The sequence below is a fragment of the Crocuta crocuta genome, unplaced genomic scaffold (genome assembly GCF_008692635.1).
Source record: "Crocuta crocuta isolate KB4526 unplaced genomic scaffold, BGI_CrCroc_1.0 scaffold113, whole genome shotgun sequence".
NCBI lineage: Eukaryota > Metazoa > Chordata > Mammalia > Carnivora > Hyaenidae > Crocuta > Crocuta crocuta.
The window spans coordinates 9,080,503-9,105,075 of record NW_027530368.1 but is presented as its reverse complement, the minus strand read 5'-3'; the positions used below and the strand labels follow the sequence as shown (position 1 = coordinate 9,105,075).

Genomic DNA, 24,573 nt, shown 5'->3' with positions numbered 1-24,573 from the left:
AGTTAATTGAATGGTTTGTTAGAAATAATAGATACTAAATGTGGGGAAGTTGTGGGAGGTTACATTTTTCACAGGGTGTGGGAGTAGGCTTCCCTGAAAAGCTGATGTTTAAAACAAAGAGTAAGNGGGGGGGGGGGGGGGGGGAGGCATTCCAGCAAAGGAAGTAGCCAATGTGAAGGTCTTAAAATGGGAATAAGCCTGGTATTTTAGAGAGTCAGCAAAGAAGCCCGTATGGTAGAGCAACAGGGGATGAGGTCAGAGAAGTAATGGGGCCAGATCATATAGGGCCTTGCAGGCCCTTAAAGGGAATCATTCTTTTATTCCAAGTGAAATGAAGGGCTGTTACACTGAAGGGACATGCTCAGATTTAGGTTTCTGTGGGTGCTGGGTTATGAGTAGACCCATAAGGAGAATAGAGTGGAAGACAGACCAGTTTAAAGGCTTTCAGTTATCTAGGCAGAAGACAGTGATGGTTAGGATTAGGGTATGAGCAGTGAAAGTCATGAGAAGTGGCCAGATTATGTATCTTTTTTGAAGGTAGGGCCAAAGCATGTTCTAATGCAATTAATAAATATGGGTAATAGGAGAATCAGGGATGACTTCAAAGGTTTTGTCTTGGGCACCTGGAGGATGATGTTACCATCAACTGACGTAGGAAGAAGATGAAATAAGTAGAACAGGATTTGGGGGAGAAGGATCAAGAGTTCAGTTTTGGACATGCTGGGCCTTCATTAGACATCTGGTCAGAAATGTCAGTCAGGTAGATAATTAGAGGTATCCCCCACTTTTCAAAAGCTCATGTTATGCCACTTTGCTTTTTAACAAAGAGATACGTTAGTACCTGTTTTTGCTAACTGAACGAAGTCTGAAGATTTTCACTTCTATGAAAAAGAGGGAAAAGTGAAAATTGGATTCAGCATTGATTTTGCACCAAGCTGTTACAGAGGCAGTGTGTACCCGGAGCACGTGAGTGGTGCTGCCAAGCTGGGTCCCCAGGACCAAACTCAGCATCTGAGCATGAAGGTGCCAGGGCTTTGAACTGTGCCTGTGAGCGTCTGTGCTTTATCTCATTTTATTTTGTGCATCCATTAGCAAGATGTGCCCTGAGCTAGCAGAAAAGCCTAAAAGAGGTTATTTTGGGGTCTGGGAGCACTCATATAAATTAATTTCCATATAAATTAATGGTCCTTGCTTCTTTGATACACAACATTTCAGCTTTACCAAATATTTTCATAGGAATGCTCTACTTTCATATAGGAGAAGTCTATAAAAAAGATCAAGTTCAGAAAAAAAGTCTGAGGCTAGACTAGAAACCTGGAAGTCATCAGGATATAGATAATCCATTCACCAGGGAAGAGAGATCAGACAGTGGTGAGAAGTCTAAGTACTAAGGAGAGGGAAGCTAGTGGGAGCAGACTGAAGGTCTCTGAAGGAGCAGACATAGAGAGCAAGAAGTCTGCATTCTTCATAGTTTAGATAAGTAACTTTTCAAGGCTGTCTCATTATAGTTGCTTATATATGAGGTAGAAATTGTCTTTGTTTTTTGTTGTATATGAGATAGAAACTGGCAATAATTATTTCTGTTTTAGGAGCTTTGCAGACACTGCTTACTGTAAATATTTTGTTTTGCTCCATGACCATGTTTAGATGTTGTTGGAAATTTTGGAAGGATTTCAAAAGAGATTGTTGTAACACAGTATTTTTAAATTCTGGATAGAAATTTAAGTCTCATATTAAGTGTTTTAAAATTTTAAGATCCTGGTTTTAGTTACGGAATCCCTCTCATTTCTTTATGGCTTTCAACTGTTAATACTTTGTGATGTATAAGTAGTCCTGTGTCATTGGTATTTATTTTTAGCAGTGCATTGTAAAATCAGAGTAGAGGTATTTTTGCATTAAACCGAATGATTCCTAAACATGAAAACCTCTTTAGGAAGGCAACACAGGGGCGCCTGGGTGGCTTAGTCGGTTGGNGAAAGCAATACAATGTCAGAATGAAAACCAAGTTTTTGTTCAGATCAGATGAAAAATTAGGGAGATGACATTATACCTGGATGCCTCTTGCACTAGCTAGCTATTTGACCAGGACATGTAGTTTTGTTTTTGTTTTTGTTTAAATCTGCAAGAATGACAAGAATTGGTCTCACTGTGCTGTAAGGTCTCACCTATTTTAATATTCTTTTTTAATTGTTGGTGCAAATTTAGCTGTGACTGATAATGCCTACTTTAATCTCATCCGGAAAGCTGATTTAGTACTACAAATACTTTTTCATCATCCTTCTGATAAAAACAAATTCTAACGGACTTTCAGGGTGACAAATGCAAATACAACTTCACTCTTCCACTTTCTTCTCTGTGGAGGGGAATAAAGGATGATGGAATAGAATACTGTTTAGAATATCTAGTTGCTTAATTGATGAATATGTGTTTCAGAGTTACAGCATTTAAATCCTGTATAAGTCTCATAGTGATCAGTTATAAAATTTCGGAGTATCTATATTTGCAGACTGGTAGTCAGCCGTGCCAGTCAAGGAGTGCTCATGATAGATGACAAGTCTGCAGGGTATTCCCAGCCCACCTGGACTGCAGAGAATGAGCATGGTTGTGACCAGAGGAAGTGAGGAAGCTCCTCCCCGCAGCATAGCTCTGCGGAGAGGCGCCACAGCCAGGGCTCAAGCTGGGAGGGTGGGCGTACCAGCTGGGCAGTTCCTGTATCTGCCAGCACTCAGAAATTCTGCAGACAGTGTGTCTCTCTGCCCTACTGTTTTACTACCTACCTTCTTCTGCTTTTTTTCTGTTTTTTAACTGCTGGAGGTAGAGCCACAGTCTTGGATCAGCTTAGGGGAGAGAAATCAGGGGGGAGGTTCAGCAGTTAAGCAATTTCTGTAGTTTGTCTTTGAATTAAAAGATATTTCCATGATGAATCACTGAATTCTACTCCTGAAACCAGTATTGCACTGTATGTTAACTAACTAAAGTCTAAATAAAAATTTTAAAAATAAAAGATACTTCCACTAAGGGACATTAAGAAAGGCTTGTTTAAGTGCAGAACTCTTTCTTCCACTCTAATTAGCCATTAACTAAAACACTCAAAATTCTTTGCTTTGGGGCTCCTGGGTGCCTCAGTGGGTTAAGTGCCTGACTCTTGATTTCAGCTCAGGGCATGATCTCATGGTTTGTGGGTTCGAACCCCATGTCAAATGGCTCACTGTGGAGGATTGCCTCTCTCTCTCCCTCTCTTTGTGCCCCTCCCCCATCTGTGCTCTTTCTCTCTTTCAAATAAAATTTTTAAAAACCTTTGCTTTGTCGCACTTATGAAATGCTTGAGGACTCAGTATTTATCCAGACATCTGTTCCCAGCATTGGAGCTCTGTGATACCTGAGGAGAATGGACTCTTCTCGGTCCCTTGATTCTATTTTGGCAACTAATCCACTCTATGACAGTCAAGAAAGCACAAATATTCATTACGTAACTTCTAAATACCATGATTTATTTATTTCTTTCTTTTTGCATTTTCAGGTAATGTTTGAAACTTACCAGTTTTCTGGTGTGTATGTAGCTATCCAGGCGGTTCTGACTTTGTATGCTCAAGGTAAGTGAAACTTAATTTTTAGAACAACAATTCAGACATTAAGTGCATTTTATGTCACAGGAATTTGATTTTTCAATAAGTTTGGAATCCCAGAAAAGCCCAGTATTTATAGATTTATTCAATTATTTTCAAATATTCAAATATTTTCATAATTTCTAAAATTTGTCAAAATATCACATACATTGTTATTTTCTCCATTAAACAATGAAGGACCTGAGGTAAAAAGAGAACTTCTCAATTTTTAAGAAATAGGAGGTTCCCTCTTTTAGACTATATTAAAATAACATCTTTTTGTGCAGTGGAAAAAGAACATGGAGTTTGTCCTTAGAATTGGTAGAGTTAAAAAAAAAAATACAGAGATCCAAAAAAGTGAGTAAAGACCACGCTTGCCTTATCCATGGTAGATTAAATACAAAGTAGAGAGTAGACACTTGGCAGTGCCTTCCTAACTTTTATGTTTTCTTGGTGCTGCCATTAGTAACTGACTTCCTTTTTATTGAGAATAAAAGTTGGCCATGTGTGGAGAGCTCTTTGATGTTCTGATGTTCTTACGAAGAATTTGTGGGACTGTCAAATATGTGCCACGCAGTCTGTTAGGTACTTAAAATGTGAAGATGCCTGCAAAGAAAATGGAGTCTAATGGGGAAAAAGATAGTGAGACAGATTTTAATTCGGCATGTCAGAGAAGTTTTCTGAAGAAGACACCTGAGCTAAGTCTCCAGCCTTAATAGCTAGCTGTGTATATGACATAGTACTTAGAAAACTCTTTTTAATATCATGGTGTTCCATCTAATTTTATGCATATTTAGTAAAAATCACCTTGTGAAAATACATATTGGCTTATTAACCTGTCTTCAGTACTACATAGAGATTCTTAGAAAATAGTTACTTAGGGGAATTAAATTTTTAAAGAAGCTTTGTTCATTCACTAAGTGTAATGTACCTTGCACTCTGTTTACTGCAGAGGATGTAGCAGTGAGTAAGGATATAGCAGTGAGTAAGCTGGACATGGTCTTCTTGACCTTTGTTTTTTGGGGTTTTTTAAGATTATTTTCTTAACATTTATTTATTTTTGAGAGACAGAGTACAAGCTGGGGAGGGGCAGAGAGAGAGGGAGACAGAATCTGAAGCAGGCTTCAGGCTCCAAGCTGTCAGCACAGAGCCCTACGTGGGGCTCTAACTCAGGAATTGTGAGATCTTGACCTGAGCCCAGGTCAGATGCTCAGCTGACTGAGCCACCCAGGTGTCCCAGTCTTCTTGACCTTAAGGTGATTACAGTCCAGCTGTGAATAATTTTTCCTTTGAGGGAGAAATTAAAAATTACTTGATACTTTACAAGGAGTGTTTATATCCAGGTAATTTTATTTCATTTTTAGAAAAATAAATTTTAGAAAATATATTGGAAAAGATAGATATTAAAAATTTTGAATCTAAGCTTTGAAACTGGTGATAATAGTTTCATTGAGGGGATGAGGATGGGACAATTCTGCTGAAATGAATTTTTGTTTGAACTGTATTTGAATAAATACAATTGACCTTAATGGATTTTTCTAGCAATATTCATAAATTTGTTTGCGTCCAATCAGAAGATGCCCTCACTTAATTCCTGATACTTAATCATTTTTGTTTAACTGTTGACTCCTTAGTTTGAGAAATGATAGTCCAGTACTGATCAAAAGAACTCTGAGCCACAGTAAAATTCTCCTTCAAGGTGGCTAGTGCTGCCAGTTACAAAAGCGAAGGTAGGAAGAAGCATTCAGAGCCTTGGAAGGGTTGTGAATAAGAGAAGTGACGCTATAAGTTAGGAAGCTATGTTGGACTACGCGGTACACATAGGACTAAGCAGAATAAAGGGAATTAGGGAATCTGAAGGTTAGAGTTGTCAGGAAAAGTGTAAATTAAAAGGTATGAACTAGATTGAACCTTAAAGAATCCATGGGAATTGAAGTGGAAGGAATGGATAATCCAGTGACAAAATGCTGTGCCACTGAAAATGGGTCAGATTGTACAGGAAAGGTCTAGTGTGTAACCTGGTGGGAGTGTGAAAAACTAAGTAGAAGTTGGATGGGAATGTCTGTTTGGAAAATATAATGTAAATCCCTGCTTTAGTTGATGCTACTGGGAGTATTTTTGAATTAATGATGTAGATTCCTCTTTTTTTCAATGAGAATTTTCTTGTTGAAAGGAATGCAGCGTTAAAAGGTCATAGATGATTTTTTTTTGAACCTTTTTATGAAGATTTATGTCCACCGTCAATCAAGGAGAGACATTATATCAGCCTCCAAAGGAGGTAGATTAAATAAATGTACTCAAAGACAAATCATTATGATGAAATTTTATAGCACATTCAAGTTTGTATTAAGAAAGAGGGATGGGGCACCTGGGTGGCTCAGTTGGTTAAGCATCTGACTCTGGATTTCAACTCAGGTCATGATCTCACAGTTTGTGCAATCTATGCTGACAGCATGGAGCCTGCTTGGGATTCTGTCTCTCCCTCTCTCTCCCCCTTCCCCACTAATGCTCTCCCGCTCTCAAAATAAATAAACAAACATTTAAAAAAAGAGAGAGGGAGAGAGGCTTCTGGGTGGTTCAGTTGAGCCACTGACTCTTAATATTGGCTCAGGTCTAAGAATGAACCGTGTGGGGCTCTGCACTGGGCATGGAGCCTGCTTAAGATTCTCTCTCTCCCTCTGCCCATCCCTTGTTTATGCACACGCATGCGCATGCTTCCTCTCTCTTACTCTCAAAAAACTAAAAATGGAGAGAGCCTCTTCAGGGATAAGAAAAGGATAATATAATGGTTAAGAATGTTATAAACGTTGCATATTCTATAGTTAGGAAAAGGGGTTTTTTTTGGTTAAAAACATTATTGAATAGTCTATTAACTATTAGAAAATTTGAATTAGAAAAAGTTATATATATTTTTTTCCTGCATTAACCCTAGTGCAGAAGGTAACTTGTGTAGTCATTTGTACTAAATAGTATATACGGAAACATGGCAGCTTCTTTACTGTTCTTTTATTGTAAGGTTTAACTGATGTTGGCTTTCTAGTTTCTGGTGAATACTTGAAGTGATTCTTTGGCTAGCCAAGATTAATTGTTCTAGCTATCCAGTATCAATAGGAATTTTACCAAAACACAGTTTTGAATGTATGACAAAAATAATAATTAAATGTGTGACAAAAAATAATACCTTATTTTCAACAGATTCACTATCAACTTGTGTAGTATTTATCTCTCACAAAGGTTTTCATAAAAGTTACCATGGTGCTTTAGAAAATTGCACTTGAAGGGAATTCAGGGATGAAGATTAAATTGGAAAGAAAAAGAATTGTGCTTAGCTTTAAGAACGTATTGTGTTTTTCAGTCCTAGGTCTCAGAGTCATTTCTTCCCATCTCCTGGGAGGGCACATAATTAGACTAAGAATCTCACAAGAGACTTGTGCGAGAATACTCACTTTAGTGTCTAGATATTAGAAGTAAGCTGCAGAATAGCAAACAATAAAGTAAATGCTTCTAGACCATTCTGATTGGTGAAGTTTCTAGTTGGCTTCTGTACTAACTTTTGAAATTTGCTGGCTTTGATTTTTCTGATTTGGCTTTTTATTTAAAACCTCACGGTTCTCACACAGGTTTATTAACTGGAGTAGTGGTGGACTCTGGAGATGGTGTAACTCACATTTGTCCAGTGTATGAAGGCTTTTCTCTCCCTCACCTTACCAGGAGACTAGATATTGCTGGGAGGGATATTACCAGATATCTTATCAAGGTAAGCAAAAGAAGGTATCATAGAAACTAGCTTTTGTAGTTTGTTTTGTTGTTAAATTTTGACTTAATACAATATTTGAATATATCATCTCAGGACCATAGCAGATTTTCTGTACCGCTGAAGAAGTGACACATTTATCCCATTATTTATATAAAAATCCATATAAGATTTACACACATGCTCCCTGGTATAGTAATGAGAATAGAACACATCATTACATAATTATTCTTGCTATTCCCGGGGACTGGGTAGTCAGGTATTTCAAAGATAGAAGAGACCTTAAAACTTTCTTGAACCTTAGAGCAGGCTTTTTCTGCCATAAAACTGTTTTTTTTGACAGGTATATTTTAAAGCTCCAGGCCTGATTGGGTTGCCTTTTCTTGTCCTTCAGCAGAAAATACAGTGATAGCAAATTAGTGATATTTGTTTAAAAACAGGGCCCTGTCGCACCAAACTTTAATATTTAGTAGCTTTCATGGAATAAATCCAGTTTTTAGGGGTGCCTGGGTGACTCAGTCAGTTAAGCACCAACTTCAGCTCATGGGTTCAAGCCCCTCAGTGCTCATAGGTTGGAGCCTACTTTGAATTCTGTGTCCCTCCCTCTTCATGCCCCTCCCCTGCTCGTGCTCTAACTCTCAAAAATAAAAAACCATTAAAAAATAAATAAATTCAGGGGTGCTTGGGTGGCTCAGTCAGTTAAGCATCCGACTTAGGCTGACGTCATGATCTCATGTTTTGTGGGTTTGAGCCCCGTGTCGGGCTCTGTGCTGACAGCTCAGAGCCTGGAGCCTGCTTCAGATTCTGTGTCTCCCTCTCTCTCTGACCCTCCCCTGCTCACACTGTCTCTCTCTCTCTCAGAAATAAATAAAAAATTTAAAAAAAAAAATAAATCCAGTTTTTAGTGTTTACTATCTTAAACTTTATTTTTGGATATAATTTGTTATAAACGTTGCTGGAGAAAGTATGTAAGACCATTATTTGAAGGCATGTATATTATTACTGGGAAAAAATGTTTAGGCGATTGTCTCTATCAGAATTCTGTAGTTAGAATATTCTCTCCAGGTCAGTGGCCCTCAGTCAGGGCTGATGCTGCCTCCCAGGGACATTTTGCAGTGTCTGGAGACACGTCGTGGTTGTCATAGCTGTGCGGGAATGCTACTAAACAGCCTACAATGAGTGGGGCAGCTCCCCGGCAAAGAACTGTAAGGTCCACAATGTCATTGGTGCTGCTGTTGAGAAACTATTCTAGGGTGATTATCTGTGTGATAAAATGGGTTGTATTAAGTGTTTACCGTGACATTGAGAGTAATAGTGAGATTAAGTAAATGAGAATCATACTCTCATTCTAGGCCAGAATTCTGTCTGAGGAATTTCCAAGGGTTTTCTCACAAAGATTGGGGGATTTATTTTTAAAGTTTTTATATGCAAAGTCCAATTTGTTTATGATACATATTAAGGTTTAGGTTTTTTTCTCTGTCAGCTACTTGAATTCTTATCATTTATTTGATGAACAAATGCTCTTGTCCATCTAACACGTGACAGACCTACTAGAAGTTAGGGATACAGCTTTCTAAGACCTAGGGATATTTCATGAATATGGCATTTGACTGTGCAAGCGGCAGATTGTGGGAGTCCAGGACTCAAATAATATTTATTAATATATAGAGTTTTGGGGTACCTGACTGGCTCAGTTGGTGAGCATCCGACTCAATTGTGGCGCAGGTCCTCATCCTAGGGTTGTGGGGTCGACTCCTCGCTGAAAGTGGAGCCTACTTAAGATTCTTTCTCTCTCACGCTCTCTCCCCTACTCGTTCTCGCTCCCTCTCTAAAATAAAATTAACATTAAAAAAACTTAAGACTTGATTATTTAACAAAACTGTTAAACATTGGTACTCAAACGAGTCTTTTTTTAAAATTAGCTTTTTTTTTTTTAAGCGGTTTTACTCAATTATTATTCAGGAACTGTTAAGAATTCTTTTATCATCTGCAAAACAAATATAAATCCTTTTATGGACAGTAAAATTCCATTTTTGAAATATTCAGTAAGTCCTAAGGATCCACTGTCCATTGCATTTGTTACTGACATGAACTATTTAGTGAGTAGTGATAGTTTTTCCAGAGTTCAACTCAATTCAGGTTAATTGTGAATTTACCATTTTTTTGTTCCAGCTGCTGCTTTTGCGAGGATATGCCTTCAACCATTCTGCTGACTTTGAAACGGTTCGCATGATTAAAGAAAAACTGTGTTATGTAGGGTATAATATTGAGCAAGAGCAGAAACTGGCCCTAGAAACCACAGTATTAGTTGAATCTTACACAGTAAGTATTTCCAGTGTATAAAATGTGTGGTTTTAAAATGGAGCACCATGATTATTGGTGTGTACTTAAGAAAGAGATTTTCTTAGAATCAGTATTTTTGTTTTGGGTTGTTATAATACGTGTATGTGTGACCTTTAATGTCTTTCTACAATAAGATCTTTGATTTAGTTATTTTAGGACACCATATAATGTGAAATAAGGCAAGAATCATAAATAGCTTTTCTCCCTTAGGATATAATTAGATAAGAGATGTTATTTTGAGAGCCTAACATCTGGAATAACATTTTTCAGCATGTTATTTCCCTCAAATGTTAATAAGTATTTTCACAGAAATTACAGTGAAGTTTACTTTGTCCAGGAAGTTTGGGAGTGTTTCACTTTACTGAAGGACTTTTCAGAGCCTTTGATGTGCTAATTTGTGTGTGCCCATGAGAATATAGTATACTGCCTGTTTCTCAACCTTAGTAGACTACAGGATTCCAGCATTTCATGAGACTCAGCGTTCTACAAAGCATATTTTGGGAAGTGCTCATCCTGTAATACTGCTCTGATAATTCGCTAGGTGGCAGGGGCGCCTGGGTGGCTCAGTTGGTTGAGCGTCTGACTTCGGCTCAGGTCATGATCTGACGGTTCATGGGTTTGAGCCCCGCATCGGGCTCTGTGCTGACAGCTCAGAGCCTGGAGCCTGTCTTCAGATTCTGTGTCTCCCTCTCTCTGACCCTCCCCTGCTCATGCTGTCTCTCTCTCTCTCTCTCTCAAAAATAAATAAAACATTAAAAATTTTTTTAAAAATTCAGTAGGTGGCAGTCTTTTCCTGACTTTTGTGTTTTCATAATGAGTTCTTCAAAACAAATGTTAACTTGAAAGTGTAACTAGTAAGAATTAGAACCTAGTTACAGGTTACACTATAGGAGTTGGTCCAACCTGAATTTTAAACATATTGTTCTCAATTCTATTATATTCATTTGGGTATAAAGTACTTCCATATCTTGTCTTTGATCTAGTTATTACTAAAATGAAATCAAGTAATAGGCAATAAAAACAAGTACAGTATTCTTAAAACTATTTGATTCATAAATAAATAAAAACATACTATTTGATTCATGTAAGCTCTACATATCACAAATATGTATAAAATAGTTCTTTTAAAAATAAGTATTAATTTTATAAATTGTTTCATTTTTAAACAATACTGATCCAAATAATTGATAAACAACTTAACGATCTCCAGATTTGCCCTGGGGATTCTTTTCTGAAGCTTTTTCGACAGTTTCTCTAGATTTATAGTTTTTCATCTACCTGACTTGTTTGGAAGGAAGAAAGTAGCATGAGACAAAGGAGGAGGGAACTAGAAATGTAAGACATGTTTTGTTTATTTCTCCCTCCTTTCTCAAAGAATTTGAGTTGGGTTAAAAAATATATACAGTTGACCCTTGAACAGCACAGGGGCTTGGGGCACCAACCATCTGTACAGTGTATAACTTTCAACTCCCCTGAAACTTTACTAGCAGCCTACTGTTGACCTAAAGCCTTGCCAATAACATAAACAGTCGATTAACACGTATTTTGTATGTTACAGGTATTTTATGCCGTATTCTTATGATAAAGTAAGCTAGAGAAAAGAAAATGTTATTAAAATCATAAGGAAGAGAAAATACATTTACAGTCCTGTACTGTATTTATTGAAAAAATCTGTGTGTCAGAAGACCCATGCAGCCCCGACCCGTGGTGTTATGGGGTCAGCTGCACAAAAATAAAACCAGTAAACTGGTGAAACTGATGAGGAAGTGGAGAGGGAGAAGGTCTGGCAAAGAAAGGATGGGAGAGGATTTGATACAAAAAGAGGAGAATCCTACCATCTTGACAGTCAGTGTCTAGAGAGAGGTAGTTCCTAGTCCGGAGGGCCCTGTGCTGGCCGGCAGCCAGAGTACAGGAAGAAGCCGTACAGTCAGAGAGGCTGGAAGTGTGAGCTGCAGAGGTTTTACCAGCAAGTGTGCTGTGCAGTTTTTCCAGATACCTTAGGTGACTTCATGTGGTTCCTAAACTCACCTGATAGTTTTATGTTGTTAAGAGTAAATGTTTGAATCAGTATCCTTGAGGGTTTTTGTTTGTTAGTGGGTTTTGTTTTGTTTTGCTTTAATTTGATATAATTTCTTAAAGACTGTTGTGGAAGTTTTGAAAAATTGATTGCTTTTGCACATATCTGTAAACAGTTATAGCAAACATGAAGTAAATGTTTTAAAAGCTTGGTTTGTGGGACTTTGTCATACTGAAAAGTCATTTTTAGAGTCTAAATACAATTACTGTAATTATAACATTAGAAATGTTAATGTAAGACTAAATCTTGTATCTCCTATAGGAGTGGGTCAAATGCCAGCATATACAAGCATGCTTAAAATTTAGGTCAATCCAATGAGTTGTGAGGTGGTTTTAAGAGGAGTTTTTGGGGCGCCTGGGTGGCTCAGTTGGTTAAGGGTCTGACTTCGGCTCAGGTCATGATACCATGGTCTTTGAGGTTTGAGTTCCAGGTCAGGCTGTGTGCTGACAGCTCAGAACCTGGAGCTGCTTCAGATTCTCTCTCCCTCCCTCTTTGCCCCTCCCCTTCTCACGCTCTGTCTCTTCTGTCTGTCTGTATGTCCCTCCCTCTTAAAAAAAAAAAGGGGGGGGGCACCTGGGTGGCTCAGTTGGTTGAGCGTCCAACTTCGGCTCAGGTCATGATCTCACGGTTCGTGGGTTCGAGCCCCGCGTCGGGCTCTGTGCTGACAGCCAGCTCAGAGCCTGGAGCCTGTTTCGGATTCTGTGTCTCCCCCTCTCTCTGATCCTCCCCTGCTCACGCTGTCTCTCTCTCTCTCTGTCTCTCTCTCAGAAATAAATAAAACATTAAAAAAAAAAGACAAGACACTAAGAGAGGGAGTTTTGGTGGGGGCGACCTGGCTGGCTCAGTCAGTGGAGCATCTGACTCCTAATGTTGAGCTCATGAGTTCAAGATGCACATTGGGCATAGAGTTTTTAAATAAATAAATAGAGGAAATTTTTACTTAACATTTCTCATTTAATTAAATATAAACATGATGTGACCTAATAGTTTTCTGTACAAGATCATGTTGTAATGATATCTGACCTGTTGTTTAAATCTTATTTACTTAAATTAAAATTATATTTATCCATTATTTAAAATTTAATAGGGGCTAGAGGGGAGCCTGGCTGGTTCAGTAGGTAGAGCATGCAACTCTTAATTTCAGGGTTGTGAGTTCAAGCCCCACATAGGGTGTAGAGATTACTTAAAAATAAAATGTAAAAAAAAATGTTTTGGGGGTACTTGCTTAGTCGGTTAAGTATCTGACTTTGGCTCAGGTCATGATCTCACAGTTCGTGAGCTTGAGCTCCACTCTAGGCTCTGCACTCTCTCTCCCTCTGTCTCCCTCATAAACAAATAAGTAAATAAAATTTCAAAAAATTTATTAACAGGGTCTGGTAAATAGGATACAGAATTGCTTAATAAAAATAGTCTAGGGGCACCTACGCAGCTCAGTTAGTTGAGTGTCCATCTCTTGGTTTTGGCTCAGGCCATGATCTCACGGTTCATGCGATCCCAGAACCTGCTTGATTTTCTCTCTCCCTCTCTCTGCCCCTCTCCCGCATACACATGTGCTCACTTTCTCTCTCAAAAATAAATTAAAAAAAAAACAAAACACAACTTTTTTGATTAAGTTATTTGACAGTTTTGCACATGATACATAAAGTGTTTTGATGGCAAAATAGTAAATTTTCACGGTATAATTATTTCGTAAATTATTTAAAATTTTTAAATGTGTGTATGCTACATGGTAAAAATATCCATAAAATCACAGATGTGTTACAAGAAGCAGCATTGACACCAGCAGTAGCCCAAATGCAGTGGTTTATTAACACGCCCTTTTTAAGCTTAGCTGCACATGGCAAAGGAACATAATGCGCTCGTGCCTTGGTGATTGTTCAAGAAATCCCTGCTGTGCTAGAGCATGGTGGGATGGCATGTTCTGCATTGAAGAGCAGAACAACCATCTAAGTGCATTTTATTTTACCTTTTTCTTTTCCAAAAATTTATTGTAGGAGTAATATATTGCAGATAATGATTTTGGTTATAGAACAGATGTGTTTAATAGTGTTCTGGAAGCACTAGGAAATTTTTAATAATGTTTTGCTGACTAATACCTGGTTATTCTTGGTTTCTAGCTCCCAGATGGCCGCATTATCAAAGTTGGGGGAGAGAGATTTGAAGCGCCAGAAGCTTTATTTCAGCCTCACTTGATCAATGTTGAGGGCGTGGGTGTTGCTGAATTGCTTTTTAACACAATCCAGGCAGCTGACATTGACACCAGGTACATTATAAATGATGGCTTCAAAGTTATTTATCAATAGATGGAATGTGTACAGTTAAAATGACCAAATTGTCTGTTAGCTCACTCATGCTTTTGAACAGGTAAGGCAAAATAATTTTTTGAGGGTGGCACTGGATGTTCAATATATATATATATCATTATGNGCTCATTTTAGCCACTCTGTCTGGTGTGAGGTGGTATCTCAGTGTGGTTTTGATTTGTATTTCCCTGAAGAGGAGGGATGCTGAGCATCGTTTCATGTGTCTGTTGGCCATCTGGATGTCCTCTTTGGAGAAGTGTCTGTTCATATCTTCAGAAACCACTTAAAAAAAATTTTTTTTTTAATAATTTAAATCTTAAGGAAAAGTTTTAGGAATAATACAGAGAACTCACGAATACTCTTTATTCGGTTTTGCACTCTACTAACTGTAGCATTCTACATCTTTCTTCTGTCATTCTCTCTTTTTTCTTGAGCCATTTGAGACTATGTTGAATGCATGAGTCCTTTCTACTCCTTAACATTCACTTTGTATTTCCTGATAACAGAGGTATTCTCTTCTACAGCCACAGTGCAGTTATTGAGCTCAGGAGATTGATAACTATACACTGTCATGTGCCATCCATTTGTCACTTTCATCTGCTGTCCCAATAATGCCTTTTATATAGTTTTTCTTTTCCCCAGGAGATTATCAAGTTGAGGATCACACAGGGTATGTCATTCTCATGTCTCTTGGGCACAGTTCTTCAGTCTTTCATAACATTGACATCTTTTTAGAGTACAGGCCCATTACTTTAGAGAATTTTTCTCAACTTGAGTTTGAACTTTTTCTCATGAATAGATTCAGGTTATGCATTTGGGGCTAGAATACTACTTAAGTGATGAGTCCTTCTCAGGGTATCACATCCATATACGAGATCTGTTTGGGGTTCCTTATTGGTGATGTTAGTATTAAGTTCTTAATGAAGTTTCCTGTTTAGTTTTTGTAGTTTTCCTTTCTTAGTTTATAAGGAATTTCTGGGAAAATACTTTAAGACTGCGTTAAGCCTCTGTTCCTCATTAAACTCAGCCCCCTACCCCTTTTAGCATCTATTGATGATTCTTACCTAAATGCATTTTCATTGTGGTTGCAAAAAGGAGATTTTCTAATTCTGTCGTTCCTTCTGTATGTATTAGTTGGGATTCTAGCATAAGGAAGCACTTTTTTAAAATTTTGTTTGTTACCAGCATGGACTCATGATTTTGTACAGTAGATTATAATTCATTACCATTTTTATTTATTTTAATGCTCAAATTATTCCTGATTTGGTCAGTGAGAGCCCCTTCAAACAGGCCCTGTGTCCTTTGACATGCTGTTATCTTTTTGAGCACATCCTGTCTTGTGGCACAGGATATTCCTGCCTTTTCTTTAATTTTGTAGGTAAAGCATTAACCGTATAGTTAAAACTATACAAGAAGTATAGTTTGAAGTATTCCTCTCCCTGCCCCTTGTTCTCCGCCCTATTCCCTCTCCTTCTTGTAGGTAAATGGTCTCATTAGTTTCAGGTGTATCCTTTCTGTGTTCATTTTTTTCTTATACAAAAGGGAACGTAGTATAAATGCTTTTTTGCACTTCTTTCACTTAACATATCCTAAACAATCCTGTACCATTTCCTGGGGATTATCGTCCTTTTTCCAGTGTATACATATCAGTTTAGTCCGTGTATCTTGGTTATTTAGGTAGATTCCAGTATTTGTGCAAATAATGCTGCAATTAACCTTACATATACTTTATTTTTGTATTATTGGGCATGAACATTCTGAAAAAATTTCTAGAGGGGGAATTGTTGGGTCAAAAGGAAAATAAATGCATGTAGTTTTGTTACTGCCCAGTTCCCCTCTGTGGGGGCTGTGCCCTTCTTCCTACCAGCAACAGATGAGGCCACCTGAGTCCCCACAGCTTGTTCACAATGTGGTGACTTTTTAACTTTTGTTAGTCTGGCGAGTGTAAATGATACCTCAGTATAGTTTAATTTGTATTTTCCTTAAGAGTGAAGTTGAACATATTTTTCTATGTTTAGGGCCGTTTTTATTGTTCATGGCTTTTGCTTATTTGTGTATGGAATTTTTCCAATATTTTCCCCTCACGTTTTAAAAGTTCTTTTGCTACTATTGCTAGTTCTGTGAACTGTTGTCGATACTTCTGATTTTCCATTTGTCTCTTGCTTCTGGTGTTTTTGGCTATGCAAAACTTTGTTTTTATATAGTTATTAAATAAATTTATATCTTCTATTGCATCTAGAGTTTGAGTCATACTTGGAAAGCCCTCCTGTATAGCTAAGTTATAGAGGAATTCACTCAGAAGCATTTTGTAAAGCAGATGTTTGCTTACTTGTTTTTTTAACTCTCCATTAAATAACCACCAAACTAATTTTTGTGGGATGGCTAAGGAGCAGGATAATAAAGGAAGTTAATAAAAATAGCAGTTGGCTTATAACAAGCTATAAATCAAAAATCAAAAAAATCAAAAAATCAAAAATCAAAAAAAATATAGATCAAAAAAAATATAGATCAAAAATCTAGACTTAGAGGGGGGAGTAAATTCTCATAGTAGGGATTCAGTAGCTGCTATTGTCCCTTGACTTAGTGATCATTGACAATAAAGTTGCATGTAAAAGTGCATGTCTTTTGGTGGTGTCATTGGCGTGTGCCTGCAGCGCCGGACTCAGGGTCAGCATCCTTTCGTCGGAGCTGCCGTTGGGAGGCGGTACAGCTCAGCTGTTGTGTGTTCTGAGTTTTGAAAGTGTTCATGTAAACACTAGTGGGCGCCTGTTACCTCGGTTGCTTGGCGCAGGCTGCACTCATGTGCACACTTCTGCAGGTAGATAGAAAATTCCACTCTTCTAGAAGCTGGGGTTACAGTGCTCTGAGCCATTGAGAACCTGGAAGCCATTTTGAATGAGGCCAAAACAAATGTGACTCAGCTCCTGAACTTTACGACAAAGAGAGCTCCTCAGACCCTCACTCGGTTAAATCACTTTAGTACATAGCAGTTATTTTAGATGTGAGTATCGGTATCATAACAACAGCATACTTAAGGAAGAGAGGACTGCTCTATGAAGCAAACACATCAGTCTAACCAGAAATAACAGTGGGTACTCTCAAGGCAAAGGAACAAAAGGCAAATGGAAAAATTGAACTGAAATCCTAGTAGAAAATGGTTACTTATAGTAAACAACCACATCACACAGTGGCTCTGGGGAAGCACTGTGATAACACAGTCCAAACATGGAAGTCTGAAATGTGAGCTGTGGTCATTATTAAAAGGTTCAGTTACATTTGAGAACGTGTGTCATGTGTTTTAGAAGTATTCTCATTACAATTACAAATACTTTACACGTGGAGAGGGTTTGTTACCTAATAACAGTGTTAATAGTAACATTCAGCCTTGTGATTTCCATGTTGAATTTTGCTTAATTCTCCCAGCAGTCCCCTGAGGCTGACCGATAAAAAAGGAACTCTGAGAGACTGTTTCCCTCATCTGAAACCCCAAATGAATACCTTTTGTGTCCTTCTAGATCTGAATTCTATAAGCACATTGTGCTTTCTGGAGGGTCTACTATGTACCCTGGACTGCCGTCACGGTTGGAACGCGAACTTAAACAGCTTTACCTAGAACGAGTTTTAAAGGGAGATGTGGAAAAACTTTCTGTAAGTATCGATCAATAATCCAACTTCTAAACATACTTGTTAACATACTTTTAAAACCCTATAAAGTAGCTTATGAATCTTGACAGCCACCAGAGGGAGCAAGAAGCCTTCCTAAACTAATTATTAATCCAGTCACTTGCAGCCTTCGAGGAGGAAGTGAATGGGTCGAGGTAAGCTCTCTTTCAGAATGGTTGTGCTGCCCGGTCACCGCTGACTCGGCGGCTGGAGGCAGTGAGGTCCCATCCAAGTGTTCTGGTCCCTCTGCAACAGCCTGGAGTCAGGGTGCCTCTAAATACCCAGGAGGAACCTGAAGCACANNNNCCCCCCCCCACCTGCTTTCTGCAGGGGATGCGTTCGAAGGCGTCCAGTGGGTGCCTAAAACTGCAAATAACACTGAATCCCACGTATACAGTTTTTTCCTATACATGAACACATAAGATAAAGTTTCCTTTCTAAATTAGGCGCAATAAAAAACGATAATAAAACAGGACAGTTATAACAATATACTGGAATAAAAGTTATAGGAATGTGGTCTCTCTCTCAGAATGTCGTGTTGTACTGTACTCACTCTTCTGTGGTGACGTGAGATGACCAGTTGCCTTCGTGAGGAGATGAAGTGAGGTGTCCTGGGTAGGCATTGTGAATGCGGTGATGCGGCAGAAAGAGGATCCTCTGCTTCCTGACCGCGGGTCACTAGAGCCACAGAAGGCAAAAGCGCAGTTACGGGGGACTGCTGTGCTCTGCAAGAGAGAAATGCCTCTTTGGGGCTTGGGGTTTTTTTTTTTTTAACTAAGTTTTTGGATACGTAACCAGCCTGCGGCGCCACGCTTGGACTGTCTCGTTGCTGATTCTAGGCTATTTTTCTGGCTGTTTCTTGCATATGTCTTCTCTCCCTAATCAGATTGTAAAACACCATGTGTCAAACATTTTGTCTCCCCAGCTATCCTAGCTCTTGAAACAGACTTTAATTGGTAGTTGTTGATGTGTAGAATAGGAAGAAATTTTTAAACTAGTATGTAATAGTTGATGGTTATTCGGGATTGATTATTTTTTCTAAAAACACTGGCGTGTGTGAAGTACACTGTATATACTCTGCATTCAGCCAGGAGTCATTCAGTTCTGAGGTCTTCTCTGACTTTGGCTGTTAGATAATGAGATTACATACTACAGAGGACTTGTGTATTGGAGATACTAATGTCACATCTTTCATATGTGGCTCAAATTGTGGAAATTAAATTGAGTATGGACTCATACATTAAACAAATTAAAAGACTCAAAAGGAGCCATGTTGTCTAAGTACTTCGCTTATTTGTCTGATTTTATTGAGTTATACATATAATTTAAAATTAGCCTCAGGTGATTATTTCCTCATTCAGCAAAAATTTCTTGAAATCCTTCTGGGTGTCCAACACTTGTCTAGGTGCTAGGACAATCAAAACAGTAGTAAGTAAAAAAAAAAAACAACCCTGCTTTTATTCTATGAATAATATTTCAGTAGTAATAAGCACTATGAAGAAAACTAAAGTAAGGTCAGGGGCTCACATGTGGTAGTGTTTAGGGAGACAGCATTCTCGTTCATGTCGTGTGAAGGTCAGGGAAAGACTCTGATGAGATCAGTTCTGAGCAGAGATGTGAATGGAGTGAGCGGGTGGGCCATGTGACTATCTGTGGGAAGAATCTTCCAGACAGGAATCACAAGTGCAAAAAGCCTGGGTTGTCAGGAGTGTGTAGGTGTGGCTGGAGCAGAGTGAGTAAAGGTAAGGCCTGGGAGGTGAGATCAGAAAGGTGGTCAGGATGTAGGTCTTGTTGAGCCACAGTAAAGAATTTAGCTTTACTCCTAACGAGATAGAAAGCCTTGGGACGGTTTTGAGCAGAGAAGTGATAGGATCTGACTTTTTTTAAATAGTTATTTATTTTTGAGAGAGAGGGATGGAGTGCAACCAGGTGGGGGCAGAGAGACACACAGAATCTGAAGCAGGCTCCAGGCTCTGGGCTGTCAGCATAGAGCCCGATGTGGGGTTTGGACTCAACGGACCGTGAGATCATGACCTGAGCAGAAGTCAGACACTTAAACCCACTGAGCCACCCAGGTGTACAGGATCTGACTTGGTTTTAAAGAATCACGAAGCTTGGGGGCGCCTGGGTGGCTCATTCAGTCAGTTAAGTGTCTTGACTCTTGATAGCTCAAGTCTGATCTCAGGGTCATGAGTTCAAGGGGTTTTTTTGTTTTTAAAAAAGAATCACTAAATCTGGCATGATGAATCGATTGTTGGGGGAGGGAGGAAGAAAGAACGATATAGAGAATGAGTTAGGCTCGGAGGGAAGGAGGAGACGGAGCTTTATGAAATTGAGGAGGAGGTGTGAGATGGTTGCCTTGGAGAATAGAATAGAGAGGAGACATGTAATGGGGTTGGCGTGCTGCACTGAGGCGCTCAAGGAAGGTAGGCGATGCAGTTAAACCAAGACTGAGTTTCTCACCTGTCGTGTTCATTTGCTTGAGGACAGCTGCAGAGTAGAGAGTTGCACACCTGAGTTGGTGTTTTGTGACATGAGTGTGAGAGGGAGAGGACAGAGTCGCTCAGGATACCACCAGGAAATGGTGGTGAGAGCCCACCCCTGTGCACAGTAAGGACAGGGATGAGAAGAAATCCGAGGGTCCTGTAGGTGACTTGGCAAGGAGGAGTGGTAGATTGAATGGTCTGGTAGAATGAGCTTCAGCTTGGGAGTTGTAGGCAGGAGGGAGAGGGACGCAGCAGTGAAGAGCAGGAATTGTTGATCCAAACCCCCAGGGTTAGGAAGGTGGTGCGGGGAACCAGCAGCCAGCTGGGAACTGCAGGGGCTGCAGTGTCTTGAGGGGCTAGCCAGGTTTCCCTTAGAGCATGGGTGGCCAACTCCAGGCCTGGACCAAACTGGCTGTTCTTATAAATAAAGTTTTACTGGAACACAGCCAGACACATTTTTTATGTAAGTAAACTGGTGTTTTTATGTGTCGTATACTATCAGATCTCACAGTTCATTTATGTGACGCGAAGACAATTTAACATGACATAGTTACTTGGAGACTTGCAGGATTTGTGGCACAGTAAACAATGCCATCTTAAGGTTTCTCTTTGAGGCGTGGACTGATCACACAAATGGAGGTGTGTCTTTATCAGGCAATCAATAGTGGCTACCGATCATAAAAAATTTTTCCCACTTACTTTAATTTTGGTTACTGTGTTCATATTTTCCAGCATCCCCAAGGTTTATTTGACCATATTTGGACTTGTTTATTTTGAGAACATTTCAGTTTGAAACAATAGAAACTGAGCTTTGCTTATAAGAAAAGAATTTCAGTCTTACTCTGGCATGGGACTGCAATCGTAGAGGCGTTAGACCTTGAAGAAAACAGAAGTCCTCTTCTCCTAAGTCTTGACTTGACGTCTGGCTAGGTGACGGGCTCCTGTGGTCGTCGCCAGTTGATGGGAAACCCTGCCACCAGCAGGACTGTGGTGCTTGGGCTCTCAGTAGGCTGATGGTGGAATTTGTTGTTCAAATCATGATACTTCTGAGAGTGACAAAGGGTGTTGTTAATAGTGATGGGGCCACGAGTGTAAATCAGGACTGTTCTAAACACGCTGGGGTGGGTGTGCCGTCTCCTCGATTACCAAAAACGTCTCTGTACCTCACATACCAGATCACACCGTCCTGCTTACCTCTCAGGACTTTTGTGAGAATTCAGCAGGAGGTTATATGAAAAAGTCATTTTCATAAAGCAGAAAGCATTGTGCACTTGTGACATTTTACGGTCTCCTCTCTTTCTCCTTTAGAAATTTAAGATCCGCATCGAAGACCCACCACGCAGGAAGCACATGGTGTTCCTTGGGGGGGCCGTTCTGGCAGACATCATGAAGGACAAAGACAACTTCTGGATGACCCGACAAGAATACCAAGAGAAGGGTGTCCGTGTGCTGGAGAAACTTGGTGTGACTGTTCGATAAACTCACTCCAGAGCTTGCTCGCATCACACCCCTAATGCTTTCTTTTTTCCTTTTTGCCAATCTTTGAACTCATTTAACTCCAGGACATAGAAGAGTCCTCTCTGTGCCCTTTGACTGGAAAGGTCAGGTTTTATTCTGGTGTCTTGGGGGAAGCTTTGTTAAATTTTTGTTAACGTGGGTAAATCTGTTTAATTCAGCCACTTCCTACAAACACGATGAGAGGGCAAAGGGTCCCCCTGTCTGCTGCTTTGTTTCTTCTAAGTAGGCATTTAGATCATTCCTGTAGGCTTCCTATTTTCACGTTACTGCTCTAATGCTGCTAGTTTTAGTCTTTAGCACACTAGGTGGTATGCCTTTATTAGCATAAGAAAAAACTTTAACAGGAGCTTTTACATATTATTGGGGTGGGGGTGGTAAGGGATGGGTGGGCAGCTGCTGAACCCTTGATGGCATTTCCTCTGTAGTGTGGTGCTTTCAACAGTTACTGCACAGTTTTAAGTACCTTAAAGCTTCTGGAATTAACATTGTAGGGAAATGTTAGGCTCAGAATTAAAGTGTTTGGTGGAGGGATTTGGTGTGGGGGGAAGGGGTGGTCTTTTGATTTTGACTTTTTAATTTTTGAGCTTTTCTGCTCTGAGGAATGGAAGATGAAATTTATTTACAGTCCTTTGTTTTCTTCTACCTTCGGTCTGCCTGCAACTGTTTCCATACGATATAAAGAGCAAGTGTAAATATTCCATTACCATGTGGCTTAGGGATTTATTTTTGTTTTATTATTATTTTTTAAATCAACCATGTTAGCTGGTAGTAGACTCCCTAGAATCTATCAGTGGACAATTAACAATTTAAAAATGCTTTTGGAAATTCAGAAGACAGATTTAAAAAGTGCTTAAAAGTGCTTCTTTCTGTCCCGGAAGCATTAAGGTACTCCAGTGCCAAGTACCATCCTTGCAGCCACCCTGCGGCATCACTGACCAGTGCTGGTTTAATAGGAAGTAGACACAAGTAATTACTGGCAGTAGGTTATAATTGTTGGGTTAAAAATAACGTTGAAATATGGGACTTGTTGCCAGTTGGGTAATTTTCATTAGTCTTTTTATTATTTTAATTTGAAACCTGGAAGTGGTGTATAATTTGACTACTTAAAATGTTGGCCAAAAAAAAAAAAATCAAGATTTAAATTTGTATTTGTACTGAAAAAGTAATCATAACTAGTAACTCTCAGTCCTCTTATGCCTGAAAGAAGAATTGTTGATTTTGTAAATGGTGGCAGACTTTTCCTGTCTGTGTCAGAAAGTTGTATTTATGAATCCTGTCGGTACTGTTTTGTATCTGAAAAAAATATCAAAGAGTACTCAGATTTGAATTCTTTCCGGATTTGAAAAATAAATAAGAAACTGTATCACGCTAAGTACAAAATGCAGAGTCTGGGGGAAACAATGTCTTCCTTCATTTCAAAATATTCTTGACTAATAATGGCTTTGAAAGAGGAAGCTTACTTTTTTTAGGTAACTACATTTGCAAAAATTATTGGCTTTAAGTCTCCTTTTTTGTGAAAAACTTAAAAGTCAGTTTACATGAAATAAGCAGCACAAGGAGGTTAGTTTTAATAATGCAGCTTCTGTTAATATTAAGTATTTTTTGTCTGTTTTACCTCACTTTGAACAAGTAAAAGAAGTTTGCCTGCATGCCGGACATGCCTCAGTACACGTGACTAGCCGATGAATAAGGTGTGCTAGATTATAGGGACATGGCTGTCAGTCACTTGGGAATTCTAAAGTGTTCCTAAATCGTGTTCTACATCCCCCTAACCTTTTGAGTCCTGGACTTGATCAGGGACACAAATGTAGGACCACTACCTGTCAGCTGTTCATTTCAGGTAAAGGGATGAACTCTTGGCCTTTGGTCATGATTTTAGTCTATGGGGGTAGAAAACAACAGGGACAAGGATGGACTCTTAGAACAATGAGAGAGCATTTATCATTTACCCCTTGAATGTAGAATTTGGTTTTAATTTCGATATTCTGCTAGCAAACAGGACAGTTAAAATGGTGTGTGTGTGTGTGTGTATATATATATATATAATTTTAAAATTCCATTTTCTAATTTTCCTATTCCAAGGTAAAACAATGCATTTAGTAATTTAGGGGGTAGTTGAAATATTAGGTTTAACTGGAGTTGTCAGGTAAGAGTCCCTCAGAAACTAACATTTATTGTTTTAAAAGAGATCTGATTTTTAGCTCTTGAGAACCATGGTCACTTAAATTTCCAGTAATGATTAAAATTCTTTTTAAATTAGAATTGCCAATACTTTGACCTTCGAGAAGCGTTTCCAAAAATAAGTCCTACATTTAAACTTTTCTTTAAAACATGGTATTGGATGTTGACTTTTACACAGTTCTGAGCACTGTTAACAATATCTGGAGTGTTTTGCTAGATCAATGGAAAGTTAAACATTCTACATTTAACGTGAATACACTTCTTTTTGATTCAGAAAATAAAATCAGATTTTTGAAAGTAAATTTGAATTTTGTCTTGGTTTTGCGTATTAACATTTTTCTCCTTAGTTTCATTTTCATATTTTTATTCATGTTTTCATTTTTGCTAATGCAAGATGGATTGACAATTTCACACTAGTTGTTAGGCCACGTTCCGTTCAGTGTTGTGCTATTATTTGGCCGGAAAAGTCTTCATTTTTGGTGTGATTTTAAATCTGTAAGGAGAGCAAAACACTAGCAATAAGAGCAAATCACAGCTCAACTGTATTAGAGGCTTTTTTCCCTCACGCAAACTGCTTTGTTGCCTCCAAGACTTACGGTGGTTTTTGCAGCATTAGGAATGCTAGTCAGACCTGTATGTAACT

General features: G+C 38.8%; 1 protein-coding gene across 1 annotated transcript in view; it reads left to right on the top strand.

Annotated features, from left to right (window-relative positions):
- ACTR2 (actin related protein 2) overlaps positions 1-24,232 on the top strand; it is a 39,057-nt gene extending 14,825 nt beyond the window's left edge. The window contains exons 4-9 of the mRNA XM_077766409.1: positions 3,521-3,593; positions 7,226-7,362; positions 9,532-9,681; positions 13,897-14,042; positions 17,598-17,730; positions 21,540-24,232. Coding sequence (XP_077622535.1) covers positions 3,521-3,593; positions 7,226-7,362; positions 9,532-9,681; positions 13,897-14,042; positions 17,598-17,730; positions 21,540-21,710 — 810 coding nt within the window. The 3' untranslated portion in view covers positions 21,711-24,232. The remainder of the gene's footprint in view (positions 1-3,520; positions 3,594-7,225; positions 7,363-9,531; positions 9,682-13,896; positions 14,043-17,597; positions 17,731-21,539) is intronic.
- Positions 24,233-24,573: the final 341 nt, after the last annotated feature.